We start from the raw sequence: 21,899 nt of genomic DNA on the forward strand, positions 1-21,899 counted from the left end.
GAACAATGGAAACGTGGCTGAATGTGAGAAAGCACCAAACTGCAATGGCCTTTTGGGTGGGGGTGGAGAGAAACACACATACTACAAAAATCTAATAATTCTCCACCCAAGCATTGCTAGTGAATGACCTCACTGGTTTCCTACATATACTCTAGCAGCCTTCCTGCCATCTCTCTGTTGAGCCAAGCAATGATGTCAACAATCCACCTGTGAGAGTTATGTAGCCTTCTGGGTCATGGTCGCAGAGAACTTGGATAAAAGCTGTGCCAGTGTTAATTAAATGCACCTCTTGCTTCACTGCTGATTTCCTCCGATAAGGCTCAGCTCATTTTTCCTGGAAAGACTTCCATGCTGTAAGGCAACCAGAGCCAACCATAACACAAAACAAATATTGCCTAGAGAATATGAAGACAACATGTTAAATACTTAGTTTAAAAAAAAAATAATGATTGCCTGTCAGTGCTGGGGTAAATACAAATCTATTAATTTACATGTGCTAATGACAAGGTTAAACTACAAATGCTAGTTACTGCAGATAGTTTATTATCTTTCAGCAGTACTTATCTCTCTCATTTGTAACGCTCTTCACGCTTAAATTGGAGCAGAATTCTAACAACCTGCTTTACCACTGATAAGTTCTGCCAGGTTAGAGTGAGAGGAGCTCGTCCAGTAAAAAATATGCTTTGAGAATGGAGTTTGACATTTAATTAGCATCAGAATTATCACTACAACTTTAACAAACATGTTGTCCAATAGCATTTATTCTACCATCAGAAAGGTCTTACCTGTAAGAAGGCTCTAAGCAGCTTCGGTATTAAGGATCCTCTTCCATTAATACAATTAGCCAGCAAGTAAGGAAAGGAAAAAATATATACTGCTCCTTCTTTTTTTCCTATATAAAGAAATCTAATTCACTGTCATGACCGGGTGCTTTCATGATATGCCGTCACCAGGATTTCTGTAATCCCTCTACTCATAGCACCTGACCTCCAGCCACTCTAAGCCTTCAGGACATGCCTGCTTTGCTCTTGTAGACATTTTCGGATAGCTTTATTAGTAAGAGAACTGTCAAAGGAAGACTCTCAGTTTTGAAACCTGACATCAAAAATATTCCTTCTTGCACAATTTAAAAAGTACCACTAGCCCTAAGACTTAATTGCTGACAACAACGCACACAAAAAATCTGAAGGTGGCAAAATAGAAAACTGATCTCAAAAGTAGTGGTACAACTCTATTACGAGAGTTTGTTTCCTGATGATCACAACTCTCAATTCTGAAAGGCAGCAAGTTGGACTTCTTGCCATAAATTTAATTCTAGACAAAGAATTGTACGGTAAGGATGTTAGGAATACATTCATATTCATTCATTCATTTTGATTTGTAGCAATTGTGATAGTTCCAAGGAGTGTTCTGTCCCACATTCTTGAGCATTAGCAATATTTTCCAAACAACCAATGATCGATGTCTGTCTATGTAAATTTTTAGCTCTTGGGGATCTTATGTTTATACAGTACCTTGCCCTACAAACTCTCTTGGAATACCAATACTCTCTTGGAATAACACTAAGAGTATACTGCCTACCCAGTTCCTGATATGGGAAAAGTTCCATGGCTATACTACCCCTCACCAAAGTCAGGGTAACTAACTTGGATGTATTTTTTTACAGTTTCCCCCGGTAAGAAATCCCATATCTAAAATGTTCTTCATAAGAACCCTATTTTTTGGTTCTAGGCGGAAACCGAAAATGAGAAGTAATCCTTGAACTTGTTTGTTCTATACTGCTCCTATGGACAGTTCCTATGGATTTATGAGGCTGAACTGCAGCTAGTTCGTGTTGAAGCATGCAGAGTGTGACTCATTCAGAAAGCTCAACCCAAGAACATTTCACTCTGACATCCTACAGAATATCTCCCTCATGGATTTGAAGTAGTTGCTGCCCATTCTTCATATTCACTTCTTCTCACAACTTTATGACACACAACTTCCAGTGCAAACTTGAATCCAGGCCATGAAGGAGATACTAGAACTTCTGACAAATTTTATTCTGTCACCAGTAATTGGAATTTGGTCTTACACAATTTAAATACACAGCTGTGCTCCACTTCTGGTGGATGCGCATAATGTGGCCATGCAGAAGGAAAGCATATCCCCAAGTCCGGTCAGTTAAAGTGACACAGTTTCCTGAACTTCAGGAATCCTCCTGGTCAGAAAGTACTTCCTTCCTTGTTTCAAACACTTGATTGTTTCAGAGGGAATTCAAAACAATAGATTAGAAACTTTCAACCTTTCCTAAGTGTACTGCTACACAAGGAAATCAGGCCACGCTCTGGGAAGATGAGATAACATAGGGAGAGTACTCTTTCCGGAAATGCAATGGCTTTTGCATCCCTTCTCTAGCACAATCCCATGATTCAGCTACATATAAGTAATAATTCATGTTATTAGATGTCAGATGCAGTTCAACTACTGTTTGGAATAAGATGTGCGCAGTTGGTAAAAGGCATGAGCTAACTAGCTTCTCAGCTACTTTGATAAGGCATGTCAGGGAAGAAAGTATCGGGAGCTTCCTAATCTGAGTCTGTACTTTTAAGGGCAGGTAGGAAGAAAGGATGACAATTGCCTCTTTTTAGCACCTCATTGTTTAAATCTCTAAAAAGGAGAAAGAATGTGCTACTACTTCTGCATTTAGAGATCTATCCCTTCCCGCCATAACTTAGTTTTACCGAACCAGCAGAGGTGTTCACAAGGACGAGGAATAGATCAGGCTCATCAGCTGAAAAGCAATCATTTTAATCACACACTTTTCCCTAACACGATTTCTTTCATCTAAATACATTACAGAATGCTTTGTAATTATGGATGAAAGTTTTAACATTTAGAATATAATCATGTAACTACAGTTATTTACAGGCTGCAATTTGAATAAGGAAAGGCAACGGACATGTAAATTCATTTTTCTGCAGCATTAGAGTGTCTAAGTATCCTAGACTAACTGAAAAACATCAGAAACAGAACCAATGGCAAGAGTCATTCTCTTTGACCCTGTAGTCAAAGCTCTTATATGATATTACATTTTCCTAATTCTCCTTTCCTATCAACGTAGAGCTACAAAAAGTGTAAGGATAAAATCATTACAAAAAACCCAAGAACTCACCTGGTTCTACACATTATTTTTAGAGGCAAACAGGAAATACACTGCCCTGTCAAGCTGGGTCAAAGAAAGGGGAGTGGTTGAGTTGAATACTCTGCACTCACCGTTCCTACCAAAGGGTAGATGAATCCAGCTCCAATACTGGCTCGCACATCACTAATCGGCAAAATGAAACCAGTGGGAACACCCTTCCTCTCAGGCTGATGGGAGAGGGATAGGTGAGTTTTTGCCATACAAATGGGAAGATTTCCAAATCCCTAACAGAAAAGGGAAAGAAAATAAAAGAAAAATGTTTTTATGATTACAGTAAAGACAGAATATATTTTCACTTTGTTATCAATATCTTCTAGAAATCCTACAACCCATATAGCAATAGTTAACCTCAGTTTCTTAACAGCTAATATTTCAGAAATGGACAGAATACTGTATTTTACATGCTATTCTCTCTCAGCTCAGGCTTGTATCTCCAGAGACTTGGCTGTAGTGATATCCAGCTTCTAGAGTGGGTTCTTAACCTAGAGTTAGGTGCAAAAGTTGCCTACGATGGCTAGAGTGTGCTATTTTTGAGAAAGGGTGCACAACAAGTATCCCACTGAACAAGAAACCTACACTAACTCAATAAAACTCCAGTACGGAACTTCCCTCTGGGCTCTAATGACCCAGTTAGATACCTACTTGAGACCAGGATTCATAGTCCAAAACTCTCTAATATCTTCTTGGAGGTAAACACAAATGGCTCGTGATGCTTTGCTTTGTTTTTAAACAAGACAAAAACTGCGTGAGGTGATGGCACCCACTTCACTAATAACAGTGCAGTAGTTACTCAAAAAGTGGGAGAAAATCAGGGAAAGGCCCTCAGCAGCTCCCACACACATTATTTGTCTTCCCAGGTTATCGATTAACCTTGAGTCAGGCACCCTCTACTCTTCTGTTCAATTCCTTGACAAACAGGGATGCAATTCACAAGGCCAGGAGGAGAGGCGGCACTGCAGGGAATTGCGTCTGCAGCTCAGCGCTGACAACAATCCTTTAATGACACTGAAAATATTTCCTAATACTACTAATGTTTAGACTAAAAAATGGATTAGAGAGTCACAGCAGGAAAAGATAAAGACATGGATTATTTTGCTTCAAGTACACTAAGTAAGCTTCTTTTCCATCTAGAAAATCAAATTAATTCTCAGGAGATTTGCATTATAGAGAAGATGGCTATACTTCTGCCTGTCTAACCAGGCCACTGAAGTATACTCAGGAATTTTTCCATGACACATTGTCCATAGTTTCTATTTTCTGACAGAAAGGCTCCAGACATGTTTACGCGCAGAAACCGTTCCATTACATAAAATACATTCACGTCTCCACATGGTTTCAAAACTGTTGTCAAAGTGTAACAAAGCCCACTCCCACATGCTTTAGGAACAGTGATCTATTTTACCTTGAAAATAATATGAACAGAAGGAAAACAAAAGATTTTACAAGTATTGGAAGCTTTGTTATTAAAGCGTATAGCTGCACACAGGTATTTTTGTGTTTGCAGACTCGTTTTTTGCAGGTACAAATGAACACTCATATGCTAAAATCGGGAACATTCACTAGCTGCTACTTCTGCAGAAGTGCAGTTGTCACATTTAACGCAGTAATCCCAAATTACCACTGTGCATAGAAAGTACAGAGTTTCATCAACAATCCCAGAATGATTCCAAACACCATACATACCTTATGGGAGATAGCTTTCAAGGTTAAAACCATTCTATCTAATCTAATCTAAACCAATCCATACTGACCTCCACAGTTTAGCACCATAGGTAAGCTCACGCCTTTTAGCAAACCTTGACTAAACAGTCCAATCTGAAAACCTTTTACACCCTGAGGTTTCCTAAGACTCTCTTCCAGCAGGTACTTCACTGCATAATTCACTGGTGTTCTTACCTGCCGGGTGTAACAATCAACTTGTGACTGCGCAACAGCAGACAACTCTATATCCTGAGCTCCATACACCTTCTGAGCAACGATCCTTATTTTTTCAACAATAGGAAGCTGCAAAGACAAGGAAACAATACAAGGATGAACATTAGCCAAGAGCAACTAACATCTTGTTTGCTGAGCGAGAAATCTGAATCTCTCATTTCAATTCATCCTTGTTAAACAGGCTTGCTAAAGCATTAAACCAAGTAAAGGGCACTGGTGATGGATATGATATTCAGGTACAGGTACATGAATTACAACCATGATTTCAGCTACTCCATCATTTAGGAGCTGCACAATTTGTGCATTACAAAGTTGACAACATGAGCTTACACTCTTGCCTAAAGTGGGGGAAGAAAATTACTGCCATGTAGTTTTAAGAATCAAGAGCTAACACATACTGCAGATACAAGGAAGCAAACTCCACTGGGTTAACAGGGATCACTAGACAAATAAATTTCATTTCACAATAAAGATAACCTATACACTGAGTCGACAAGGCAAGGTAGCAGGCAGCCAGAGAAGGTTCCTCTGAGAAGCAAGGAATTGTAGCAGAAAATTCCTGACCCATCACTTCTCCTTTGACTGTTTTTTTTTTTTTTTTTATTTTCACCTCTTATCCTTCCTAACATATGTATTTTGAATTGTAGCATTGATATTATAAAGCCCTTCAGACACTTAAAAAAACCAAAAAAGATTATGAAAGCATTCTAGGATACACTTTGAAATCACAAGTCACTAAGTTCAACCTCAGTCTCCATGAGTATCCACATCACGTTATTCAGCTCAAACTGAATGCGTGTTCTGCCTTTATGGCTTCTATCTGAAGGCAGATGCAGACTCTCACATTCAGGCTGTTAAAAATCCTTTCACAGATTTTCAGCAGACAGTTTTTTGTGGTCAGACCAGGCATTTACTTTTTGTGCCATCATTTCTGTTTATTTAAACAACTCTTTCCTCTTTCTCTCTCCTTTTGTTTTGAATGACCTTGGAGAAAGCAATTATGACCCCTATAGCCTATTTTAAACAAGCCAACCTCTTCGACTTCTTTCAATAGGAACATGGCAATGGACGAAGGATCATACCACCAGTTCAGCTACTTCAGTGCTGACCACAAACGGCCAGAGATGTGTGCAACGCTCCAGGGAACAGCCCACCAGTAATTTGTACTCTAGCATATTTAATTAACAACACACGTGGAAGAAGTGTTGAACAAAATCTAAAGAGAGGCCACTTGGGGAAGAAGATTTGGTAATCTCAAGCAATACAAAAAGTATCAGAACACAAACCAGAAGTATTTCATTTTATTCCAACAAAGGCAAGAAATTGGTTTGTGAATAACAAACTATCTGGTGCATTTATAGGAAGATCCACAGTTAATCACATTTTTGCAATGCCTGTCTAGAAGTAATGGTTTTGCTGCAAAGATACATCAGTTGAAGGGTTTGTGTCAGACTGACCTTTTTTGTATTTATGATTGAATTTTAGAAAAATTAAAGTTTAAAGTAGTCTGCCTTTATATTAATAAAGAACTCCAGTAACAAAGACATCACAAGAAAAGAAGCTTGCCAGACTTTCAAATAGCTTAAATGTAAGGCAGTTAAAAGCTACTAAGGCTCAAATAAAATCCCTCCCTCAGATAGAAAATTTCAAAGTGAGGTTTAAAAATGTTCCACAAGACACCTTCTGAACATGCTCACTACATGATTATTGCACCTTAATTGCATGGAATGATGTCATGTTCCTGACTTCAGGCTTTTTACAGGAATCCAAGCAGTTAAAAAAAAAATCTAATGAGGATTGGAGATAACACACTGCAAACATCCTGAATATAATTCCTGGCAGCATTAAGCTGAATAGAATACTTCAGTGACATGGACAGCCATCATGAGATGAAACTTTGTCCAGGTTGATTATTCAGTGATACGAGTTATGAGTTATGATTATCAGTGATGTAAGTACATTCATAGCCACGGTAGTTTTGAACACGATGGAAGAAATGCAAAATGTGTCTGTTAACTTGCCTTTTGGGTGCTGTTTGCTTGCAGTCAAGGACTAACAGCAACAGCAAAAGGAATTCCACTCCACATTGTCAGCAGGCCAACATCAAAACTAACAGCTTTCTGCTTAAACCTCAGTAAATTCATTGAGATGGAGATGTTAATTTAGATTCAACTTGCATTTATGTCAAAATATTTCAAACTAATTTGACAGCAGCATAATTACTATGCTCTCAGCCCCCTTCCAACAACCATAGCTGTAGTTTACAAACGAAACCCAGCAGGGCTCTGTCTAACATCAGAGCAGACTGCTTTAATGACAGTGGTGGCATTCTGCTCCTCCCGGGATGTGCTCAGTATTTTGCATGAGTGAGTCTGAGCTGGACAGTCAAACTGTATCCCTACAGATTTATGTTTGGTTTTTTTAACCAGAATTTCAGATACTTTTCAGGCCAGTACCCACTCCTCAAATTTTGAAAATCGTGCTAAGGATCCTGTTTCCTAGTATTTAGTGGGATTTTTTTGAGGGATTATCTATTTAGAATCACAGTGTAATAGTATTTCAAGCTAAAAAGTTTCCTGTGTTTCAGTTATCAAGTAATACTGCTAGGAAACTTCATTTTAATTTAACTTAAAGAAGTATTTTCGAAAGAAAAGCCACCTAGTACTTTACATGAGAAATAAAAATTAATTTTGCTTGAAACTAATATAATGGTATTTATCAGAAAAGAAGCTCTAGTAATTCAAGAGACTTTTTACATATATGCCATAGCAGAAGCCTGGATGTTCACAAGATATTTGTAGGAACAATTCTTACTTTTTCTTATCTGGTCTTTAAAAGCAAGTTTAGCTTTAGGTTTTCAACAAAACTCTTGATTACTCAGCACTTCACTACAGAAATACTCTTACTGATGGGCACAGGCATCCACCACATGTAATAACGCTTCACAGTACTAATTCATATGGAAAAGTGCTTAGCTGAATTGAAATGGGCTGAAAAATAGAGGCATATTGCACAAGTAACTAAATCATCAAGGGATTTTAAGATGGATTTTTGGTCCAGCTTATACCAGACTCTTCTAAAAAAATTATGTGAGCTACCTATTTGTACCTTAAACACCTTGGTCAAGTATCTGCCAGCATAAACCACACATCTCACACACTTAGAAAAAATAAGTACTTTCACATCTTTCATTTTCTTTGTCTGAGAATTTTCTACAATGGCCTAGAATATTCCTAAACCAGTTGTTCATTCCCACTCGCAAACTATAATACAGCACCCTCAGATACGCTGATGCAACTATTTGTAGGCCATCAGTAAAACAGTCTTAAAGAAAGGAGGATGAAAAATCTCATCTGGACGGTGAGTGTCGATGCACCTGTATGAAGAGCAACTTGATTTCACAGCACCTCTGCTATCTGGACAGCTATGGTGATAAAGATATTTATAAAATGTGCAGAGCATCAAAAGCACAAAAGATTTAGGATCAGCAATAAAAGGTCTTCCTCTCCTTATTTCACTTATGTAAGGTTGTGAATGTTACACAACTAAGTACATTTAGGGGGAGAACAGGTGACAGACACACAGTAGACAGTGCGGATTTAGACAAAAACTGACTTTTATAGATATGCAACTAATATTAGTACTAATGCTGAAGGAATGATGGCAGTTTCAGATAATTCATTCCAAATTCAGTTTTAGCTTCTTGAGAAAATGATAGCATGAAATACTCAATGTAAACTTACACTGAACATAAGAAGGTGCTACAGGGCCACACGGTATGAATATCTGCTTACAGTTAAGTAGCTTTGGTGTTTCTCTCAGAAACAACTGATCTCCCCAGCCCTGCCAGAGACAATGTGCATTTCTGAAGTCTCACACATTCAGAGCTACCAAAGCCATATGCTTCTTCTGAAGCAAGCACCAACACACGTGCTTGTTGAGGCTGTCAAGCACCCACACCATAAACAGGATTATCTCCTTGGCTAAAGCATAACAAGTACTACAGCAAAAGTGCACGAACTGCATTCACAAAAACAGTGTCTGTGTAGCTGTACATTTCATTACTTGATAGAGAACAATTAAACCAAGAAATCAGCACTGATAAAGAGGAGAGCCTGTCATTCCCAAGACTGAATTGATTATCCAAGATAAAATCACAGCACTGTTGTTCACCCAGCCATACTGCTACTTCCAGGTCATCCCCCTTGCAAGACATCACATTAGTGCAAATTGGTGCTGTTTATTACACAATCTTCTTTCCTCCAATACTATCAACAGCAAGGTTTTTACCAAAATGTAATTTAATAGTGTTTCATTTCAGCTAGCATTTCCTCACATCTCCTTCACTCTTCAACTCTTTCTTCAGCTATAACAGCAGACTGCAGATTATCATTTTTCCACGTGGGGCTTGATGAGGATTTCTGTGGACAGAAGACCAGCTTCAACAGACCCTCCTTCATCCTCCCTTCCTCTGCTGCTCACACTCATCCATGTGCCAGTGCAACTGAGAGGGCAGCACCACTGTTTGCGCAGCTGCACATACCAGAGAAAGTGATCCAGGCTAAAAGATAACCCAGGGGAAAAAAAAGCAAGCTATTTTAACCCAGCTCAGTTCACACATCCAGTTTACCATAAAGGCAAAGCCAGTATAAAGCAGAGAGACAGAGGTGGCTTAAATGCCATCTCTACAGAATGCCAAACTGTTCAGATCTGATCACTGAAATGTACCAGCAGAAACAGTGAGTTTGGGCAGGGACATGCGGCTTGGGCTGGGATTCCTGAAATCAGTCTTGTTGTCGAAAGTCAGTATCACGTGAAAAGAAACATACAGATTACCAGGGACCCGGCTTGGGACTGTGCTCGGGATTCCCATCTTTTGCATCCTAATCTGGACACCTGATTTTAAGCTCTTTGGCCACTGCAGAAAGAAGTTCATCTTTCTAACCCCCCATAGACAATCACCGAGATTGCTGAAAACCCCTGTTCCTTTCCTTCTTCCTTTCTTCTGATTTTAAACATTCCCCCCGACTTCCTCCCCAAAACAGAGTCCAACAGAAAACATCTCCAAAGAGCCAGAGTCAACAGTCCGTAGTCATACTTCATTCCACTAGGTTGCAGCTAAGCCACGCTACGAGAAGCACTGGTGTCATCTAGCTTAAACTGAATACTGTCCTGGTTTCCTTAAGTGAATGTCTGTCAGTGCAGCACTGTCTGAAAGGATCTCTACGCAGTTACACAACATAAATATTTAAAACTACTTTATTCTGTGAGCAAACTTAAGATTCTTCTGAAAAACACATGTTTAACCAGAGAATATAACAAAAGCACTATTCATTTATAACTTACACATTTAATACTTCAAGTTCTTTAAACATTCACTTTAGTCTCACTGCCTATTTTTAATTATGAGATCACCAGTTTAATTACGAGGTCACTAACCTCTGGGTTTATTGTTGCTAAGCTGCTTGTGTTTTAACAGAAATTTTTGAAATAGTTTAAAATTCCTGGTAGTGGCACTTTTTTTTTTAAATTTTAACTTATGCATTCACTGAAAGCAATAATAAAGAATCGTTGGTTGGCTAAGTGAAACAGTATGCAGACATCACTCATTCCTCTTCTTGGGAAGGTTGCCAAATGAAAACATATGATGGGAGTATGGCTGAAGGTGCTGTGTGAGGTGACAGAGTGCAGTGCTAAAACAATAGCTGACTCTGCACATTTGAACTCCTACTTCTAGCTTTTCCCCTGGATAAAATAAAAACACATTTATTGAAGTATCTGTATATTCTGGTTCCAGAAGATCTGTGGCTGACAAAAGGATTCCCAAGTCTTTAGCACTCCTCTTCCTTTGTTGGCACAGGACAAGATTGTGTTTTTTAACTTGTGGAAAAGCATATTCAGTCGAGTTAAACAGTTTGTGAATCAACACCTAAGCTTGTGGCCTTAGAGATTTATTTTCCATTTCCCCAACTTTGAAACCCCAGCCGTGCCTAAGAAAATTGCTTCACGTGAAGAATAGGAAAATAATGAAAACAAACATAAAAGTGCAGTGCCATCAAGAGCCTACATCCACAACAAAAGAGATTGAGTGGAAGAAAGACAGCTTCCAACCCTAGAACACCCAATTCAGTGAAAGAAGTGCCCAGACTCCACCAAAATCTCTTTGATGGGAGTGGGAGGAGAGGCTGGTACAGCCCTGTGGAATTCCTCTTTAACGTGGTTTCACTGCTAGATGGCTTAGTAGCAGTAGGGTGGGGAGCAATAGTTTAAAGACTAGCATACCCTGGAGGGCAGCATAGCCTGCATTTCAAGATGAGAAATTATCTCCATCGTTTATTAGGAAAAGTTGCAGTAAGGAGTGTATATAATTTTATTTATTCCTACTCCGGTAGTGCTTAAGGACCTTCCATTTGGTCCATACATGACTGAACTCCATGCTGTATAAAGAACAACACAGAAGTTATTTGCCTCCTAGGCAAAACAACAGAGGTATGTTGGGCTGATGTGACAGCAGACACATGATGGATGGCTTTCATGGCTTAGCGGCTTCACGGTATTAGTGCAGGAAACAGAAAATACCCCTAACACACCCACACCCACTCACACATTCAATCACACTGGGATTGAAAAGGTGACCAATTTAGAAATGGAAAAAAACATTCTGCCTTAGGTCATTCCCTTGGAGGTCAGCATCCTCAGACCCAGGCCCCGTGAGCCCTTCTTGACTCTGCCTTCCTCTTCGAGCCATTCCCCTTCTCCTACATGCACCAAGGAGCATTCTCCTCCACTGACCGGTCTCTTCCCTCCTTCATTACTCACAGCTCATTCTTGTTATTGGAGACCATGGCCAGCGGATGGAAAAGAAGATAACGCACAGAGAACCACTGCTGGCAGAGTCTTCTCTGTTTTGATGCTACCCTTAGACTCCTCCGAGTGACCCATCATCTGACAGCTGAAGCTAATACTGGAAGAAATGAGCCAAGTGGCAGCCCACACCATACTGCCATAGCACAACAGAGGCAGGGGCAGCCAAAACTGTGGGCTTAGATGCTCCAGATTTGCCCAAGTTGTTATTATGCTCCCAGCAGCGGAAGAAAAACACCAGTGCTGAAGCTGCTAACTGCTTGAATACCTCCCTGAGAAGTGCTGCTACTCAACTTCATTCCCAGGGGATGGCCCCAAGCTGAGAAAGTTCTCCTTTGTTCTGCAAGCTGGCCAGACAATTCACTGCACTCACCCAAAATATTTGTGCAATCAACTTCCTCAGTACAACCTGGAAATATTTTCACTTGTCATGATATTAACTAAAGGCAAAGCAATGGCAAAAATAGGTGTCATCTGACAAACTTGGAACAATTCCTTCTCCTCCCTCCCTTTTGTGACCTTTACACTCTTCAATTTAGTTTTCCAATGCAGCATAAATCAGGTGATTTGAGGCTCTTCAATCATATCTGTCAGGTTACCATGTCAGTCTTTTAAGAGGACAATGCTAACTCGCTGACTGGCCAGATACGCTGATCCTGCCTCATGCCATACACCTGTCCTTCCCCTTTCTTCTATCTCCTGGAGTGTTAGCCCACTGCGCTCCAGCTGCCTTGCAGGAAGGGGCAATGCACCTCTTAAAAACCTAATGCCTGCCTTCATTCAGACCTATGCTTCCTCCCTCAGGTTGAAGAGGGCTGCTGTAAGTCAAAGGAGAGTTCACCACAGGAGAACTGAGGAGACCAGGATAGTGAAAGAAGGCAGGTTACTCACCAGGCATGCATTAGTGGGGAATATAGCTTCCCCCCTGCCAAGAACAGGCACTGAAGCCAGAGAAATTTGGGAATGGGATGCGTTTGTTTCCATCCTCTCCTACACTCCCCCTAGTTATCTAAACTTGCTTTTAATGGGTCAGTCAACTTTATTTTGAGTAATAGCTTTCTGCTGCAACTTAAAGACCCATACTTCAAGAAAAGTGAACCCAGAAAGGAAGTGAACAGTGATAAGAGAGTCGATATTTTGATATTTTCCATATGTAGCAAGAATATATATTAAAAAAAAAAAAGCACAGCTTATTTCATAGAGAGTTCAGGAGGCCTTTAAAACAAACCCATCCTCCAAACACTAAAGAGAAATACTCGGCAAGAAACCAATTCAAAATAAGAGAGGTTAGTGTGCAGTAGGGGCAAAAATCCGTATTAAAACCACACACTACTATAGTATTTATTACAACTACTGCCAACAATCTTCTAAACTATGTTATAAACTCTGGAGCCTATCATATAAAAACCCCTCCTTGCTCCTGAACGCCCCCCCGCCCCGAGCAATTCCTAATACTGTAAGCATTTAATCATACACTGTATCTGTTTATGTCCTTTTCTTACACTTTTAAAGTAACTACAGTGCTGGGGTTACTTGTCAGAGGTCACTTCTTGTACTTGATCCATGAAATGACACTGGCACACATATGCACTCCCAAAATCACATATGCAGCTATTCTTCGCACTGCCCTCAAAATATACTTGAAGCTTATTCTGTTCTCATTTCAACTCTTGAAAAATATTTATTCATCTAATACCAAATGTCAAACAAACCCTTGCTAGAATCAAGAAGTATTAAAAAAAAAAAAAGTATAAGCATCAGCTGCTAGGATAAAAACAAAAGCTTGCCTGCTTAGAGAAATAAATAAAGAGAACCTGAAAAGCAATCCAAAAGTGTGTCATGTAGAGACACCTGAGGAAGTTTACACAGACTGAAATGAGATGCTTCAAGCAATATAACCACATTAGCACAGTATTCTAATTAGACTAGCTTGCTATGATACTCAAGAGGAACAATTTAGCTGAGCCTGAGTCCTGAACCAATACAACTGTGTTGCATCCACCGTCTAAAATCGCTCATTCAGCACATGCTTGGGTATCACTGGACAAGATGGTATAAATGTATAAACATACCTCAGGATTCAGAAAAAAAAATCGCTGATCCTCAACCTTTTACCAGTATTTGACAGATCTAGACAAGACTTTCTTGTTCTTCTCACATTATACACATTTGTAAACACCTTTCAAGGAAGTCTTTGTTTCCAGGTATACATTTGGAAATTACATAAAGCACTGCAGAGATGCATGCCGTTTGGAAAAAACCTAAAGACAGCCCAGTTGACCTGGACTATCCTGTAATTAGATGCCTGACTGTATACTAATAATATAGTTTGCTGCAAATTTTGGTCTAACTAGTAAAAAAGGATCTAAAACAGTTTTACATATAGGGGTTTGGGTTTTTGTTTTTAAATCCCCAGAGTAATGCCTTCTAACAAAACATCAAAATGTTGAATGAATCTATTACGGCTACAGTGGTCTGTGCTGTTGAAAGTTGTTCTATTTATAGCCAGTTTTGGAAGTAAATTCTGATGAAGTTTTACAGACCGAGGAAGATAAAATGCATAGACATCAAAGGACTGAATGGAGACATGGAGTAAAGCGAAGAGTAGGGTAATATCATAAAGACAAAGATATGAATTAAGTGGTAGTTGTTTTATGCAGAATATTTCCCCTTTCAATGTTCCAAAGGGGAAAGAAAAGAAAAAAAAAACCCACCACAGCAAACCCCGTCAAACTTGAGGCAACCAGGACTTCAAAGTATTCAAGTAACTGGACAAATCCAGCAGTCACTTGAAAGACAAGGGATGGAACTACGTCCTTTCACTTACATCCCCTTTAGGCACAATGATGGAGAGAAATCATCTGTCTTAATCCCATCTTACTACCTCTTCTCTTTCTTAATTTTCTGTCATAGTTACCCCTTTGAACAGTAGAACTCAGTCCTCAAAACTGCTACATCGTAAAATCCTATTACAACCTTAATTAATATCTAGGCAGGCTCATTTGGAAGAGGGACCTTTTCTTCACGTCCCTACAGGCCCAGTGACCAAATGACCTACCATACCGTACAAGTGACAGCACTGCTGTTTCACTCTCCTACTTCCAAATGCTTCAGTCCCCATCCTTTGCGCAGTAAGAATGAAACAGAAGCCTGAACTTTACACTTTACTGTTTTTGTTAGCCTGAATTTGCTTTTTTACAGTATTTTAAAATCTTTATATGTTTTTATAAAATCCCTTCAACATATTTCTGAGGCTTATAATACTTGTGTTAAGTTTCGGGATATTAAGTTGATGTAAAGGTGTGGTTCATTCCCTTTATGCTTAAGATCACGCTGCTTAAGGGACACAGCACAAAAAGATGTGTCTGGGAAAGACATTAAAGTAGAAATCAATCTCATTTTCTTCCTTCATAGAGGCAGAGTCCACCCCTACCAATCCTTTCTACTCATTCATACCACAAGATTGTAAGCTACATAGAATATAGTAACATCAGAGCTTAAATATGGACTTGTCAAACATTAATGTGCTACCTCTGTAACACAAGTGTCCTATGGGGAAAACTATTACACATATTTCTGCAAGAATTTTTTTTTTTCCGTTTTACTATGCAAAACCCATAAAATGATATCCTCAGGTTCCTGAGCACCTCATTAGAGACAAACTCAGAAAGGCAGATATATTGTCCACTGTTTGGCTATAAAAATGTTCCGTGGGCAAAACGCCCTGAATAGATGCCGCAGCACTTATATTCCCAAGGTATTTCCATCTATTCTGTGAAGGCAGTGGTTAATACCAATAGGAGTTGGCTGGATTACTGACATTTGGGAAAACAGTGGGGGAGGTGGAAAGAATAAATAAAATGGGTGCAACAGATACGAGGTACATATCAGGGAGGAGAGAAAGTGAAAGACAACAGTAGGGCATATCTACCTCAGGTTGAACTTTTTTCTGGCGAGAATAATCAAAACAGGAACTTTCAGCCATTTAAAAAAATGAAGCTGAGGTTCTGCTATTAAAAAATAGCATTCAAACATTTTCTAAAGAAACTTAAGTACCACTGGGGCACAGGACCTGAAATTTGACAAGGGCTTCCTTGGTGCCAGAGAAGTCTATTTTGCTGCCCGAATTTTAACCCACCCACATTTGGATAGCCAGGAAGGTCCTGAGAAATCATTTGTATAACCTTCTCAGCAATACATCTGATAGGGAGTTTCACATCCCTCCAAATCTTCTGTCTGCATGGTGGTACTCCAGCATAGTGCCTTCAGGGGCCCAAGCAGCCCTTCCTTGCAAGCTGCTCCTCTTGACAGCTCACAATGCTGTGATGTTACCTTGCAGATGACTGCAATAAAGTCTCCAAGACATGGAAAAACAGTCACCATCTCTGGCAGACAAAAGATTGAAACTTGGACCACACTATCCTTTGTTAGGTTATCTGACTAACAGCTAAGCAAATTAAACACAAAGCCCAAGCAAGGATCAGAGGAACAATGATAGGTGGAGGAACCCTAGTAACGTAATCAGTGGAAAAACCTAACCAGTGAAAATCAGAGCACACTGAATTGGTTGTTTCCTAAGACCATCCAAGGGGAAGGATGAGACTATTGTTCTTGGTGTGAAAGGCACCAAGATGAGTCAATGGGGAAACTCTTTAATCAGAAAACTTTGCAAACAAAAGGGAGTGATTGCCTACAGCAGCACAGGACTGTCATGGGATGTAGGAAGAAGAGCGTTTTGGGACAGTGTAAAACTTATGATGGGATTTTTGAAGGGGATTGTAGGAATGTGTAAAGATTGTTGGGGCATGTTTAGTGGAAGAACTAAAGATGGGGAAAGGGAGTAATCAAGGTGGATTGAAGAGGAACAAGTGTGGGAAAAAATGGAGGGAAAAGGGGAAAAAGGGCCAGCTGAGTGTAAAGGTGTCTGGTCAGTAGTTTGGCTGACTGAGCTCTGTGCTTGAGCACCACAGTCTGTCCTCTATTTTCATTAAATCTGATTTCTGACTACCTTCTGTATGGGTGTGCTCTCTGCTCCAGATGTGTATGTATGAACACTAGAGAGCAGGAGGAAAGGTCTGAGTGCCAGCAGGTGCTGTGAGCCGTGAACCTCAGGGGCTCGTGGACCCTGGTGCCAACAACTGCAGCAGGGCAGGGGCACTGGGGGCTGCTCCTGGATAGACTGACGATCTAAGGCCAACAACAGCAGTGACCTATATATCGTGTGTGCCATGTTGTACTAGCAGACTCTAATCCCGACCAGCAGGACAGAAGGAACAGGACTGGGCCGTCTGTGCTCTTCATGTTCATCTGAGGGCTGTGGGTGTGTTAAGTGGGTGCTGGCAAAGGCAGTGCTTTCTCTCTGTGTTGACCTGTCTGGCTGGGCAGATGTGTAGCATGAGCATGCACGTGCTATCTCTAATATCCTTCTCATACAGAGAGTGAACGCTTCAGGGAGCCACAACTTGGAGCAATACCCATGACTGTGAGACAGTAACAATATTTCATTTTAGCTGATTGTCAGGACAAATATGACTGTGAGATCTTTATTGAGAAGTCTCCCACAATAATTTGTGAATGTTCCACCTACAGACATACTTTTATGTTAAACAAGAAAGTATCAGAAACATCATTCAATGCACTAAATAACGAGCATTACCAGCAAGTATCCTGCTCCTCTGATTAGACAAGCCACAGATTGTTTGTTCTCTCCAGCTTTTGTGATATTAAGCCAAGTCAAGTCCCTTTCCAAGTATGTTAGATAGCTTTGTGCAATGTTCTTGTTTTAAATCCAACACTGATGCAGCATGCATTCATTAAAAAAAAAAAAAAAAAAAAAAAATCTTACCTCCAAGCTGTAGAGATATTTGAAACTGTTTTTCTGATTGGCTGCCTTTTCCACAGCTTGAGCTAATTTTACTGCTCCTCTACCACCAGCCGACCAGTGATTGCAGGGTACAGCATCAAATGCTCCAGATTGCTTTGCAATCTTACACACCAGATCAACCTCAGCAGGAGAGTCAGTTCTGCCAACCAAACAGTTCCATCTCATTATTTTGTTTAATTAGTTCTCTTTTATAACCTTACATACTTTGCCTTATTCTACCATCAGCAGTTGTAAAGCAAGTCTATATACAAATTGTGCCATATACAGAATGCATTTATATATGGCATATGTATTTATATGTTTCAAGAAAACTTTTTGTAATTGTTATAGCTAATTAACATGGAAGATTAATATTTCCATAACAGTATATACCTTTTTGGTGGTTTTAAAACCTTAAGAACAAGCTAAGGATTTAAAGGTTTTTATATTCATGATGAAAAAAGGAAATTCTTTAATAGCTTCTTTTCTTCATGCCAAAACTGATTAACTTAAAACCGAAGAAAAGTGTGAAATTTGAACTGTGGATTTACTCACAAGAGTAATGAAAGAATAGACTTACTTGAAGATGTTTAGAGCAACCACAACAGGAACTCCAAAGAGCTGAGTAATTTGAATCTGTTTCTGTAGATTACAGCAGCCATCAGCTACCAGCTGGAGGTTCTGTGCAATTAAATAAAAATTAATGGAAATGGTAAGATACATCAAGTCTTCTCCAGCCAAAGAATTTTCCATAAATGAAACCGAACATAAACAGTGCTGATCATGACAGCTGAAGGCAAGTAAAATGCTTCCAGACAAAAATATTTTGGCACTTATCTTACTAATTCTTATTTCAATTAACAAGCAACAGACATATTTAAGTAACTAAGCAGTGCCCAAAATTTGTACATGGATGTATTGCTCTTTTCTGGGACACAAGACAGTGCAAGCTGATGACTGGTTGCCTGTCACGATTGTGAAAGGGCTGTTAGTCTTGTTTGCAAAGTTTATAAACAAGCTACAGTAGTGGGGTGGGGTTTGACATGCAGATGTGTTAGATGCATAGTCTAATCTATATATACATATATATCCCAGACAAAAGCGCATTACTGGATTTCCATATTTACTCTTTTACCTCACACTTTGTAGGCCATGTCTTAATTGCAACAACACATATCCTTAGCCTGATAAAACCAAAAAACCAGAACTTGTCTACAGCAAAGAGACAAAGAAAACAAACCTGTAGAATCCACTCTTGTTTGAAGAGTGACATCCAACACCAGACGGGAAGCACAAACAGATTAAACCTGTTGTTTAATGAACAGGTTAAGCTATCATTAATTTCAGGGAGTGTCTTTGATCCCTGCACCACTCTGCTCTTGTGCTGCCATAAATGCCTGTATGATGGACTGGAATGAAGAGCTGATCAGTCTGAAAACTTAGTGGTCCTGGAAAAACTACTGAAAAAAAGATAATTTTTCAGCTAGCTCAGTTCCTCAGTACAATCTACCATGCAGACACACACACATAGCACACACAAGAGGGATAACACCGAGTGGCTGGGGGAAGATGAGATGGCTTTACTTTTTGGCAATGCCTGTTAAAGGTGTTCACCGAATGTCAGCATTAGAGCATGCTATTGTCAAACCTGAGGCCGCAAACTATCCAGCCAGAGGAATGAGAAGTTATAATTCTCCATATAACACAGTGTTTTGTCCCTTCAAACAAAAACTTCTCCTAAAGTTTTATAATAGTTCTTCTTACCTCTTCTGTGTATTCTTTCTTCAAGGGGGCACCAGCAGTTACCTGGAATAATAAACAATCGAAGTCACCACAGATTGACACTTGTCATAATCCTAAATGGTCAGAAGTGCACTTTTGCTTACTTTCTATACTGCCAGTCAGCACATACGTTGCACACAACATCATAGCTTGACTGCAACTTCTGTTTTATTGCAAGTTACACCGGTACATGGAGAATAGCAACGCTTCCTATTGTATTTGGGTAGCAAGATACAGGTAGTGACTCAGCAACCAGTTGTAAAAGATTTATTAGACAGGAGGTAATTGGATCCCATTCTACGCACTTAACAACACACCAGCAGTGCAAAGACAATGGACAGCAATCTCCAATAGCTGGCTGAAGGAATAGCAGTAACATAGATGACTAGAAGAGGAACATCATATTTGGGTGTCCTGTAATTACTGTCTGTGGCAAGGAACTGCACGCAAGTAATTTACTTTGCTGGAAAGCACAAAGGTATACAAACAGAGTATCACCAGGATACTATATTGAGTCTTCAGGGACCACATACATCAATCCCAGGCACTGGACTAAGTCACTTTTGTCTCAAGCATCGGTCTTGGTCCATTTTATAGTTAACCTCCCAGTAAAAGTATCTGGTACTCTACATGCCTCTATGATGCATTATGTAAACAAATGAAAGCTTTATATTTCTAAAGACACAGATCAGACAGAAATAGAGACAGTTATCGAGACATATTTAAGTCCTATTTTTGCTAGATTGAATGATAACACACATGACAATATACCTGCCTTGATACACATGGAGCAATATCATTAAAGAAAACTTGCAGTAGAAGTGGACTAAAATGATAGAACCTGAAAGACTGAAAAACGACAGCTCAGCTTTAGCTCTAAGAGACAATTAGCTGTAAGGGAGACCATGCATTCCAAAATTTTGTGGCTGTGGAAACAGCTCTGGTATTTTCACCCAATGAGACTGTTTCCCTGGCAGCAACACTCGCTTGCATGCTGCTGGGCAGATAAAAGTGTTTCTAGGAGTTAAGTGTCTGTCTGTTTGGCTAGCAGAGTCCGATCTGATTGCATGACTGAAGAGTACTTCTACAATCAGTAATCTGTACAAGTCTCTTTGTGGCTTAAATAGCAAAAAATGATACACTGGTGACTTTTGGTACACTGGGAAAACACTTGCACAATTTTATCAGTTACCTTAGCATCCCTGAGGGATTTAACCTGAGCAGATTAAAAGGACAGAAGGGGTTCCCATTATTGCAGTGAAAGAAATCTCAAAACCTTCACTAACAATGTCCCCTACTTTCGCTCATGTACTGCAACCCGAACTCTTCTCATTCCTCCTCAGCTGCCAGCTTTCCCAGCCTGCGACTACTTCAGTGCACTTACAAACACTATTTCAAAAGGCAGGGAAAAGAATATATATACATATTATAGCTTTTTTTTCTAAGGAAACAAACTTCCCTCCCTCAGCAAGATTTAGTACTTCTTCAGAGCTCTTTCATCCCTCTTGTTTCATTTGTGCTTTTCCATTCCCGCATTACCTTTGGAGGTAACATCTATATAATGAGGTAACTCAGGAGGGATACCTAAATGCTGCCCCATAAACTACCCCCAATATTTCTTAAACCAAGATATTTTACTTATTTCAAATATTAGCAACGATTTTATTTCCCAAGAAAAGTGCAAAAACTTACATTTGGCCCACCTCCATGCATCTTCAAAGCCCTCACTGTAGCAACAAGTACAACCACACTGGGAACCAAGCCAGAGGCTCTGCATTTGATGTTGAAGAATTTCTCCATCCCAATGTCAGCACCAAAGCCAGCTTCAGTTACTGTTAAACATTAAAAAAACAAAACAAAACCACAGATAAAACATGCTTTCGGTTAAACACTGGGGGATATTTCTACTTTAGCATACAGTGCATTTAAATATACACCAGTACTCAGTTTTGAATGAACTTTCAAATAGAGGTCTGTTTATATTACTGAGTCCGATTAAAAAACTATTCCCAACTCAGAAATAAATTCTCTTATTCTTTATATGTACAACATGTCATCAAAAGTAGTCATATGGGGAAGAAAACCCAAGCAATCCAAATTAATTGGAATCAAAGTCTTTTAAAAACATCTAGTCCTCTAAAATAGATATTTCTATGTAATTATATTTAAAATGTTTAAAATTCTTACAGATCTAAGACTTCCCTACATTATTCCTCCTCCCTTGATTTCACTGAAGATGTGCTTTCATCATAATTAATGGACTTAAACTCT

At 39.5% G+C, this 21,899-nt stretch overlaps 1 protein-coding gene across 1 annotated transcript; it reads right to left on the reverse strand.

Moving 5' to 3' along the window:
• Positions 1-3,255: 3,255 nt before the first annotated feature.
• On the reverse strand, positions 3,256-21,460 carry LOC104072313 (monofunctional C1-tetrahydrofolate synthase, mitochondrial-like; the record flags this gene model as incomplete). Its single annotated transcript, XM_009585345.1, has 6 exons — positions 3,256-3,408; positions 5,081-5,188; positions 17,829-18,006; positions 18,427-18,527; positions 19,611-19,652; positions 21,321-21,460. Coding segments are annotated over 6 exons (722 nt in total), but the record flags the coding sequence as incomplete, so codon positions are not given.
• Between the last annotated feature and the right edge of the window lie 439 nt (positions 21,461-21,899).

This window comes from Fulmarus glacialis, unplaced genomic scaffold, assembly GCF_000690835.1.
Source record: "Fulmarus glacialis isolate BGI_N327 unplaced genomic scaffold, ASM69083v1 scaffold48599, whole genome shotgun sequence".
Classification (NCBI taxonomy): Eukaryota; Metazoa; Chordata; class Aves; order Procellariiformes; family Procellariidae; genus Fulmarus; species Fulmarus glacialis.